Raw genomic sequence first — 12,203 nt, 5'->3', positions numbered from 1 at the left:
AGAACTGACAACAACTCAGTGCAGCTATGATGGCAGCATTTGCACTAGTCTTTTCTAGTATTTAACTTACAATTCCTTATGCATTATATGGAGTTAGCACTTTCTTTCAAACTTTTTTCCTAGCGATTTTTTTTCTAGCTCTATAATATGTAGTCAGTTGGGTTTTTCACGATATGATGTCAATCAAAATAAAATATTTTGATGCTATACTCTAGAGCTTTTATTTTTTTTCCTGTTTGTATTGTTTTTAATGTGAACTGGGTATTACTTTAAATAATATGACTGCTTCCTCTGTCAGTACTCAGTGTGGGAATTATTGGTAAATTATCTCTTATTTTAGAATATTTAATGTTAGTAGAGATATTTCATGGGGACAAAATTGTAAACATTTCCCAAACAACTTTAACAAAGGACTTACTTTATCTAGTTTCTTTTAGTTCAACACTCTATCGAACAATCATAATTTTGGGAAAGAGACCCAGATTACAGTATCCTTCTTTATTCTGCAGCAACACATCCCCATAATTATGATTTTGAGTAGTCCTGTCCCTGTCTTTATGTATTGTGCATGACATATGTGCAGAGCCCATGAGAGGGTGGTCTTCTGTGGAGCCTTTGTCAGGTTGTATAGAGGATGTCTATTTTTGGTCACTGATTGATGAACGGGTAGAATTTGCACATAATTTGTATTGGAAGAGGAATTGTAATCTAGTTAAGTACTATCTGGGAATTCAACCTTGAATTTAATTCTATACATATTTATGAAGGTCCGACTTCATAGAATAGTACAATTAGTCTATGTACCTATTTTTTTTTTCTGTTTACTTAAAGTTTATGTTGTGTGTCACTTAAGACTGGTTATCTGGCCCATATTTTTGCAAATGTGGAAGCACTTTCACAAAGTTCTGTGGCAACATTTCCCCTCTTAGATTGGTAGGGACAATAATAGTGCAGTTCATTAAGCTTATTGCTCTATGTAAGGATGCCTTGAAGAAACCTTTTACTAAGTTATCATGTAAAGACCTAGGGGATAAACTTCTGGTTAATATCTTAGGAAACACTGTTTTCTTCTCAGCAGCTCTCGTCTTTTTTGTATTACAGACATTAATACTGAAACCTATCATGGTTTTGAATTAGCAGTTTTCCTAAAACATTTCATTCCAAATTTTTGACTTTCACAAGTAGAGTTTTGAAATGAAGAGTGCCAATTTAGGAGTGAGGTACTCCAAATTCAGATTTTGGCTCTACAGCTTACTACCTTGAAATCTAGCAATTAGTTATTCTCTTTGAGCCCCAGGCTCACAGTTCTGTGAAATGAAGGCCGAGTGTCCTAACAGAGTTGTAAAGATTATCAGAGAATGACAGATGAACAATTTTGGCATGTCTTTTCTACTTTTATATTTCCTTTGTTCTACTTTTTGTATCTACCCAAGGAAATAATGTTGTATACTTAATGTAATTTACCTAAAATATTTTTAGAACAAGGCAGATTATATGAATGTTAGTTTCTTGCAACATTGTATTTTACATAAAATAAAGCAATTAAAACTATAATGATTTTTGAAATTAAAGGGATGTGGGCCACTCAACTTTCATTCTTTCTCCCCTTCATCCCAAATACACAGTACAAAATGTGCTTTCTGTATATTTGTAGATCTGACAGTTATTTTGTTAGGACATTTAATTTCAGTCTCTTAAGTTAAATATTTCACTATCATTTAACATCTGCCACAAGACCAGAGCAGTGTATTCATAGAACCATTTATTAATCCCCCCATGTTTGAGAAGCTAGACTTTATGTGCGGTCAGGCCAATTGAAGACATTTACAAAGACTTAGTTGTTTGTTATTGCTATGTGAGTTCAAGAATGGAAAAAAAAAAAAGAAATTCTTTCTTCAATACTTCCTTCCAGGCTGAGTCATCACTAGAGAGTGGGAAGGGCGGCAGCAGCAGCAGCAGCAGCAGCAGCAGCAGCAGCAGCAGCAGCAGCAGCAGCAGCAGCGAATCCAAACCCTAAAACTGACCTGCAAAGCACCATTTCTCCAAGTTGGGGGGCTCAGAGGGGAGCCATCATGAGCGATGTTACCATTGTGAAAGAAGGTTGGGTTCAGAAGAGGGGTAAGTTAAGTGCTGAGCTGTGAGTGGGTGCTGAGAGTTGGTCTTTCCTCTGGCGCTGTTGAATCAAGTGGGAAGTGCTGTCTGATAGGGCTGAAAGAAACTTTACCATGTATGTTAGGAGTCTGCTTATTTAGGGATTTCCTTCTAATTCTTTTTTTTTTGTAGTTTATAATTATGACGTTAGATTTTTGCATGCATGCATGTTAGTAATGTATTTTTCTATAATGTCTTCAGATTCAACAGACTTTACAGAATTTAACATAGAAATGAACTCTTGTGTCTATAAATGATATATTGATATTTAGATAAAAATATGGCTCTGTGTAAATTTGTATGGTAGCATAAAGAATTAATATAGTAAGGCGAGGGCTTACATTTAAACTGTTAGACTAAACAGACCCATAAATTAGGTAAATTAAAGCTCTTATATAAAAATTCAAATGTGGACAGTGATTTTTTTTGTTTAATTTTATATTTTTTGTTTACATGATCTACTTTTACTGTATATTTCCTGTCCACTCTTTTTTGATAAAGGCATTATTTTTATTATTAAATAACTGCTATAAAATTTAGTTTATAATGTGAGTGATCACCTCCTTACTTAATCTATATGTTTATTAGAGATCTGGACTTTAGGCTAGTTGCTCAGCAATTATACCTGTCTACGTACATGGCCAGATTCAGTAGACTGAGGAATCCTTTTGGCCCTATTTGAGAGTTGAAAGTTACCTCTAACCACTGACTTTCATTTCTTTGAAAATCTTTGGTTAATGCTTAGGCTAAAGAGCTGTTGTCAGTTTTTAAATGGAATTTTAAAATAGGCCTTATCAAGTTATAATTTACATACAATAAATATTCCAAAAAACCCTTTTAATGGGTTGTGCCTTTTTATGGTGTACATTTGTGGTGATGTAACAAACACTACAGGCCTAAAATAGAACATTTCTATCACTCTAAAAAGTTCTTTCCATGTTGCTTTTAGTTCACTGCTTCTCTTTCAACTTTGGCAATCACCTGATGTGTTGTCTCTTACTATAATTATGATTTTCAAAGATTTCAGTTCAGTGGACTCATAAAACCCATGGTCTTTTGTGTCTAGTTTCTTTCCTACTCACACTTCACTGCTTTATCCATGTCGTTTATGTGAAAAGAAGAACTACTTCAGGAAATACTATTCTTCATTTATTTGTTTATTTTTAACTAATTTTCTTTTTGAAACAGAATCTCACTTTATACCCAAGTTGCAGTTAGACTTACTATGTAGCTCAGGTAGTTATTCAACTTGATGATTCTCCTGTCTAGGTCTCTTGAGAACTGGGGTTATAGGCATGTTTTACCACTCCTGGCTTTGTCTTTTTAATACTTGGTAGAAATTTGGTTTGTCTCTGGATATTGTGAATAAAGTTTTTATGAACATTGAGTACATGATGTTTCCATTTGTATTGGTAATAACCTAGGATAAGATTGCAGGTTATATGGTAAGTGCCTGTTTAAATTTATAAAACTGCCAATTTATTTTCCAAAGTGACTGACCATTTGTGTCATTATATTTGTCCTTTGCTTTATTCTCTCATGTATTTGGAAAGTATTTTCAGATTTTAGTGTTGTGTTTTTTGTTTTCTTTCTTAACTAGTTTATATTCTTTCACCTTTTTAGAGGGGAGCAAAGGAGAGGAAATGGCAAGTCACTTAAACCTCTAAAAATTTCCTTTATTATTTCCTAAAATTTGATCCTAAGATCATTGTAAGACTCAAGTGAAATAATGAATCTGCCTTTCTGTATACTCATGTCTGTCTAAGGTCTTAGGGTGGTTCTTAATTCTGTAAAATTACATCTTTTCTGAAGTACCATGATGAAAGCTTAGTGTTTAGCTCATAAGATATATAATAGAAAACAAAGAAAATGGTACATAAGAAATTTTGTTGTTCAGAGGTCCTCCCCCAACGTGTATCTGCCTTTCTGCATTCATGTTCGTGCTTATTGAAAAATAATAGCCATCTGAACATATTGTGAGTAGTACTCAAATGTATGAAATGAAATGTAAAGACCCTTCTGTACTTTACCTCTTCAGCTGGTTCTTCTTCTGTTGATCAGTATCCTAATTGTGCATATAATATACAATACTTTATTTTCGGATAGCCATTTTCTCATAATCTAGTGTTTCTGTTATGAAAATGAAAAAAATACCTTTGAAGGCCGGCTTATCCTGCTCACCCCGCTCACCCTGCTCTCCCCGCTCACCAATTCACCCTCCTTTTTTGGGTGGGGTTGGGTTTCCGGCTAAGACTTTGATGTTAGATCATCACTTTTGAGAACTTTTATTTCTAAATTTGCTTCTTGTAAACTATGTTGAATTCCCAACATTCCCTTCATGGATTGTGCCATCATTAATGCTTATTACATATTGTCAAGGCTTATAGTAGTTAAACTTGTTGAATCTGAAAAGCAATGAATAACATTATAATTCTTTAATGTTAGTGATATGATAGTACCCTAAATATAAAAGAGATTTTTCACACCTCAGTTCTCAATAGCATGTATTCTATAGTTTATATAATGACTATTTTTTTTTTGAACTTCTTTTCTTATCTTTTTGATTTTCTTTCCTATTTTGACTTTTCAGACGAGGTCTGACTACATATTCTAGGCAGACCTTCAACTTGAGTTTCTCCTACCTCAGTCTCCCAAGTTTGGAATTGTCGATATTGGCCACAGTATGGCTTTCCCCTGAACATTCTGATGGCCATGTTTTCCCCATGCTGATTGAAGGACATATGCCTTATTGATTGTTTAGCTTTTTTTTTTTTTTGGTTTTTCAAGACTGGGTTTCTCTGTATAGCCCTGGCTGTCCTGGAATTCACTCTGTAGACCAGGCTGGCCAGAAATCCGCCTGCCTCTGCCTCCCAAGTGCTGGGATTAAAGGCGTGCGCCACCACGCCCGGCAATTGTTTAGCTTTTTATTTACAATGTTTGAAGTACTAGTGCATGGTTTTCTGGATATGATACTTACAAATACTATGGAATGTAATTCTCTGTCAAGTTCCACACGTTCTTGAATCTCATGTCATTACTCTTTTGTTTTGGACTCATTTTACACTTTCCTGAGCGTTTCCTGAGCTGATCCTTGTTTCCAGGAGGAATGTGTACGGGTGCTTGTCAGTGTGATATTTAAAACTCTCCTTTGGACTTTCATGTCTGGTACATTTCTTGCCTGTGTATACTTCACATTTAAATTGCTTTCATTCAGAACTTTGAAAGTTGCTTTGTTTTGCTTTTAGCAACCAGTTTTACTGAGGAGAGGGTTGATGCTCATGAGTTATTTCTTCATAGGAAACCCATTTTTGTGCTCTGGAACCTGTTGATGCTTCTGTATCTTTGGAATTATGAAATTAAAGGAGGATGAGTTGCAGTCTAATTTTGTTCATTGTGTTTAAAGTTTTAGGGGACAATTTGAATATGAAGGTTTAGGTTGGTCTTTTCTATTTCTATAATTTTTTTATATCTTTGGTTATTTTTTTCTCTTGTGTATTTTCTTATTTCCTAGAGCCTCTAAATTAATCTGAGATGTAAAACAAAAAATTCTTTATTTCCATGTCTTTTTAGGAAGGAGGAGAGAAACTTTTTCTTGAACATTTTATTTACTTTTTCTTCCAGTATGTTATTTCTGCTGTTTTGATATTTCTAGGAATTGTTTGTACTTTATAGTTGCTTTTTCTTATAATAGTTTAGAACACTTGATTCTATTTTGAAGTTTTTCTTCTTTTTAAGTACTTTGATTAGTTAATTATAGCTCTTTCTTGGTGGCCGTTTCTTTAGGTGTCTCATGGTACTATTTGTACAGTTATGAGAGGATTGGGTTACTGGCAGTGCTCTCTGTTTGTCACTGTTTTCTCTGTATTATTGACAAGTAGGTTTGCTGAGTTAGGAATTGTGATGGTAAGTAACTGTACTCTTGAAAGCAACAGTTGAAACACTAGAGTAACACATGTTGACATCCTCCACTATTAGTTCTTGTAGACAATCTCAGTATTGTATGAGTAATAATGTAAAGTTTCAGTCAAGCATATTTCACAGGGTAAACTGTTGCTTGGAATTTCTTTGGCTCCAAGAATTTCTCTTCCCCAAAGAATTATTTCTTTTTTATCCTGGTCAGATAATTACAACCTGATCTCTGGTGTATTTATTTGGAAATATCTGTCTCCTTCACAGTGTGGTTTAAGCAGTATTAGGTCTGAGTGTAGAAAGAAGATATTAAAATTACTTACTCTAGTGAGTAAAATATAAAAAGTTAGGATGAAGTTAAAATCATTGCCAAGAGTTGCTCTGTGGTTGTTCAGTGGTAGAGCTCATCCTCCAACCACTGAAAAAGCCATAATACAGTTCCTGGTTTGAATCTTAGTCTTGGTTCTCAACCCTGTACATTTGGATCAGTTTCTGATAATTGAGCTCCTTTCTGGATGCTACCTTATTTGTACTTTTAATGTAAGTCGGTTTTTGAGTAAATACTTTCCCAGACAGTGAGGAAAGGGAGCTAAATACTGATGTTTATGTAGGATAAGTTAATCTTGTTTGTTAGAGATTTATCAATAATGAAATTATCTACATAGCAATACTAGTGTAGAATTGACAGTTCTTACTAAGTATGGGCTAAGCTAATACCTATATCTTCTTCTATGGAGGACCTAAGGAGTACCTTCTAGACTAGCTTTGTATTACCATAGGAAGCACCTGTATTTGTAGCAAATGCTTATTGAATTGCTCAAAAAATAGTGTATTGATGATATATTCTGGGTGACTCCAAACTTTTTAAGCTAGATGCAGAGCTTTGCTTCCAGTTTTCTGAGTTTATTATATCTATTGGTAATGTAGGAATATAGTACATTAGTAAATTGGGAAATTCAACAAGTTTACAAGATTTATATAATAAAATGAAATAAACTGCAATAATAATAATAAAGAACTTCTTGTAACTTCTAAAATTTACTTGTTTAATAATACTACTTTTTAAATACCCAAATATTTTAGCCTACTTTTTTTTTTCTTTTTGGTTTTTTGAGACAGGGTTTCTCTGTATAGCCTTGGCTGTCCTGGAACTCACTTTGTAGACCAGAGCCTACTTTTTAAAAATTAGATATTTTCTTTATTTATATTTCAAATGCTATCCTGAAAGTTCCCTATACCCTATCCCCCACCCTGCTCCTCTACCCCACTCACTCCCACTTCTTGGCCCTGACATTCCCCTGTACTGGGGCATATAAAGTTTGCAAGACCAAAGGACCTCTCTTCCCAGTGATGGCCGACTAGGCCATCTTCTGCTATATATGTAGCTAGAGACAAGAGCTCTGGGGGTACTGATTAATTCATATTGTTATTCCACCTATAGGGTTGCAGACCCCTTCAGCTCCTTGGGTACTTTCTCTAGCTCCTCCATCGGGGGCCCTATGTTCCATCCAATAGATGACTGTGAGCATCCACTTCTGTATTTGCCAGGCATTGGCATAGCCTCACGAGAGACAGCTATATCAGGGTCCTTTCAGCAAAATCTTGCTGATATATACAATAGTGTCTGGGTGGCTGATTATGGGATAGATCCCTGGTGGGGTAGTCTCTGGATGGTCCATCCTTTTGTCTTAGCTCCAAACTTTGTCTCTGTAACTCCTTCCATGGGTGTTTTGTTCCCTATTCTAAGAAGGAATGAAGTATCCATACTTTGGTCTTCCTTCTTCTTGATTTTCTTCTGTTTTGCAAATTGTATCTTGGGTATTCTAAGTTTCTGGGCTAATATCCACTTATCAGAGAGTGCATATCAAGTGACTTCTTTTGTGATTGGGTTACCTCACTCAGGATGATATCCTCCAGATACATCCATTTACCCAAGAATTTCATAAATTCATTGATTTTAATAGCTGAGTAGTACTCCATTGTGTAAATGTACCACATTTTCTGTATGCATTCCTCTGTTGAGGGACATCTGGGTTCTTTCCAGCTTCTGGCTATTAATAAATAAGGCTGCTATGAACATAGTGGAGCATGTGTCCTTATTACCAGTTGGAACATTTTTCTGGGTATATGGCCAGGAGAGGTATTGCTGGATCTTCCGGTAGTATTATGTCCAATTTTCTGAGCAACCACCAGACTGATTTCTAGAGTGGTTGTACAAGCTTTTAGCCTACTTTTTAATGCTGTGATGAAATACCTGAAAGCTACTTTGTAAAAAGAAGAGGTTTATTTAGTTTAGTTAGTATTTTGGAGGCTTAAGCGTTTGTCACCTTTATGTACTCAGCATTCTTGTAAGTTCCCTGTCAGGTGGCTGGTGATAACTCTGTGGGAATACAAGCCATCACATTTGAGGACAGGAGACAGGGAGAGGAGAAGAATGGCAGTAGTTGCTCTTTTATAAGTTTTCTCTTATGTGAACTAAAGTGATCTTAGAAGAACTACTCATGAGGAGCATGGCACCGTGACCCTAAGGACTTTGAGTGTCACTCCCAAAGTTTTTACCATATCTGCAAGCTGCCTCCAAATCTAACATCACAAAAAGATGCTTGTCCTTATCACACTCCAACTGTAGCACTAAGTAGTAATTTATTAATGTGGAGAGTCAGTTCTTTGATAAGGATTAGGATCTAATGTCTCAGTAGTCAATTCATAATATGACTTGGTAAGTCAATACGATTTAAGAGATAACTTACTGTAAACATTTTCATTGATAAAATGATACCTGTGTAAATTTGTTACACCTGTATTGTTTTTGTATCTAACAGATTGAACCTTCCTATTGTTTCTCTGTATTGTAACCAGTTGTGCCTTCAAATGACCATTTTTCTTATTTATATTGTATTTATAATATCATCATGTTTGTCAATAGAATACTTGTCTTGCATTATATGAAATGGTTGAGTTAAAGTAGATTTGGTAATGTAACAGTTGTGTCTATAAATTGTTTCATAGGAGCTAAATCCTGTTATGCAAAATACACTGTAGCAACGTAAGGATTGAAAGCAGGCTATATTGTTATTTGTGCTATTGTTGATCTAGAAAATTATATAATTTGTTGTGGAAAGCAAAACTTTCTTTTTAGGTGCAAAAGATTGAGAGTCTTTCATTTTTCTTTACTTTGTATTTGTGTTTCTTTGTTTATGTTTTACTTATGAAATCACTTTATAGAAATAAGCTATAAAGTGGATAAGAAGAATGAAAGCAACAATGTGATGTCCTGATTACTCCCTAGCACAGTGTTTCTCCATAGAGAGTAGATAGCTGTGATGGTGACTGTGTAAGCCATGTGTTCAATTAGAGAAGTATGCTGCAACTATTGAAACAGTGAAAAGTTTTGTTTTTTTTTTCCTTATTTTTTGAGACAGTTCTCATGTAACCAGGACTGGTCTTGAATTTGCTCTATGGTGAGGCTAGCTTTGAACTTCAATCCTACTGCCTCTACTTCCTGGGATTACACATGTGTACCACAACCAATTTTAGATTTATTTCCTAATGGCTGTGAAAATTAGAGATTTAATTAATATATTTGTAATACGGAATTTAGTTTTTTATTTTTTATTTTTTTACAGTTTTCATACACTTATTTTAAAATTGTAAGCAAGAGAACCTAATAGAATACCATCAAGTGATAAGCTTTCATAGTTAAGTTTCATGGAGTTAAGGGATTGTGAAGTTGCTGTGACGCAGGCATATACTTAGGTGTTTCCAATTAAGAGTGAAGTTGTGTGTACTGACTTGCAGCTTCATTCAGTTTACTTAGGAATGTTAGTTTGTTTTTGTATGTACAAGACAAATACTTTACCAGGAAATACTTTACCAGGAAAATATCTCTCTCTTCAAGTTATCTTTAAAGAACCAGGATTCTTTTTTTCATTTCTACAAATCAGGCATAGCCATCTTGTGGCTCAAGGGGTGCTTGTGGCCAAGAATAGTTGTAAACACTGCCCAACATTTTCTGTTATTTAACTTGTGTAGTTTGTGTGTGAACTTTGTAAATGACAAAATTATGCTGAAATATCTAGAGGTTGAACATTCCTGCATGCCTTTTAATTCTCTTTTATGGTCATGTTTTACTGGGAAGGGTCTCTAATACAGTGTTTAATAAGAGAATGTGTATTTTAACACAAGTTTTCAGTTAGCTGTCACATTTCCACTTCTACCATTCATCAGACTGCAGTCCTTCTTTCTGATGTGCTGAGTTTTATGTAATGGTTTTTCAGTTTTTCTGAAATATTTTACTGTTTCTATTGAAATGACCATTCTTTTCTTTTAATATATTGATGTGTGAATTGTCATTCTGGAATAAATCCTCTTTAATCAACATGCACTTTAAAATGTTCCATTTCTTTTAATTTTATTTTTTTCCCAATCTACTATATTTTCTTTATTAATTTTCCAATTGAGAGACATCTAGGTTTTCTTCTAATTTCTGCCTGTTATGAATAAAGCTACAGTGAATACAGTTAAGTAAATATCTTTGCAGTAGGATGGAATATCCTTTGTGTATATGCACAGGAGGGGTACAACTGGGTCTAGAGGTAGATCAATGCCACTGTATTGATTTCCAAAGTGATTGTATAAGTTTGTAATCCCATCAACAATAGAGAAGGGTGTCTCTTATTTCACATTTTCATCAGCATTATTTATTTATTTATTTATTTATTTTTAATTAGGTGTTTTCCTCATTTACATTTCCAATGCTATCCCAAAAGTCCCCCATACCTTCCCTCCCACTCCCCTATCCACCCACTCCCACCTTTTGGCCCTGGCGTTCCCCTGTACTGGGGCATATAAAATTTGCAAGTCCAATGGGCCTCTCTTTCCAGTGATGGCCGACTAGGCCATCTTTTGATACATATGCAGCTAGAGTCAAGAGCTCCGGGGTACTGGTTAGTTCATAATGTTGTTCCACCTATAGGGTTGCAGATCCCTTTAGCTCCTTGGGTACTTTCTCTAGCTCCTCCATTGGGGGCCCTGTGATCATCCAATAGCTGACTATGAGCATCCACTTCTGTGTTTGCTAGGCCCAGGCATAGTCTCACAAGAGACAGCTCTATCTGGGTCCTTTCAGCAAAATCTTGCTAGTGTATGCAATGGTGTCAGCGTTTGGAAGCTGATTATGGGATGGATCCCCGGATATGGCAGTCTCTAGATGGTCCATCCTTTTGTCACAGCTCCAAACTTTGTCTCTGTAACTCCTTCCGTGGTTCTTTTAATTTTCTTTAAGTAGATTTTAAAGAATTATTTTATACAGAATTAAAAATCTTATATTTAAATGGATTAGTTTGCTGTTAATTAGTCTACTACTGCTATACTAGAATCTGCTAGGCATGTGTTTCAAAATATAGATATAAAATGTAAGTTTTGTTATTTGCTCTCTAATGTAATTCTTATAGGAATTATTAGTACCAAGTTTGGGAGGTTGGAACTGTTAGACAAGAAGACTTAAAACCCCCTAATAGTGGAAAAGGTGAAAGTTGTTTTTTTTTTTTTTTCTTGTGGATTCCTCTTGTTTTTTTTTTTTTTTTTTTTTTTTTTTTTTTTTTTTGTCAGTCACTGCTTAGATCCTAGTGGGAAATACAGAGCTGTACCTGTTGAGCTCATATCTTTTCTTGAGTGACTGTCTTTACAGCTTCTATTGTCTTTGCATCAGAAAAAAATTTTTAATTACTTGTTAGCATTCTGAATTATGTCTTATGCTAACTACACATTTCTGCAACTGTATTTTTTTTTCTCTGTATTTTAACCTATGCTAGTTTCTGGTTGGCACTGCTATATTTTTCTTTTTGTCAGTGAAAATCTCCTTCAAGGCTAAATTTTAGTATCATTTCAGTACTTTTCCATAGCTCACAGTCTTTTCAAAGTTAGAATGTTTGCTCTTGTTTGTTAGATTCCAACAATACCTGATCTTTGCCTTCTTATGGCTTTGTATTTGGTCATTATAAACATCTATCTATTGAAAACTTTCCAAGATTAGGAGCTGTTCACTAGTTACTTCAACATGCAGCCTTTTAATCAGTATTTAATGAATGACTAAAGAAAAAAAATCTCTAGAAGTTCACAGGTAGCACAGATTTCAGGGCTGG

The 12,203-nt window shown here is 34.8% G+C and overlaps 1 protein-coding gene across 6 annotated transcripts in view; it reads left to right on the top strand.

Annotated features, from left to right (window-relative positions):
* Akt3 (thymoma viral proto-oncogene 3) overlaps positions 1–12,203 on the top strand; it is a 241,706-nt gene that overhangs the window by 10,988 nt on the left and 218,515 nt on the right. For 5 of the 6 annotated variants that reach the window (XM_006496818.4, XM_030253917.1, XM_030253910.1 and 2 more), the window contains exon 2: positions 1,913–2,118. In XM_006496818.4, the coding sequence (XP_006496881.1) occupies positions 2,073–2,118 (46 nt within the window). In that variant the 5' untranslated portion in view covers positions 1,913–2,072. Of the gene's footprint in view, positions 1–1,912; positions 2,119–12,203 lie in introns of those variants that run through there. The other variant, NM_011785.4, reaches the window with a different exon arrangement.

This window comes from Mus musculus, chromosome 1 (genome assembly GCF_000001635.26).
Source record: "Mus musculus strain C57BL/6J chromosome 1, GRCm38.p6 C57BL/6J".
Lineage (NCBI taxonomy): Eukaryota > Metazoa > Chordata > Mammalia > Rodentia > Muridae > Mus > Mus musculus.
The sequence above is the reverse complement of the archived record's forward strand: the minus strand, read 5'-3'. Positions and strand labels throughout refer to the sequence as shown.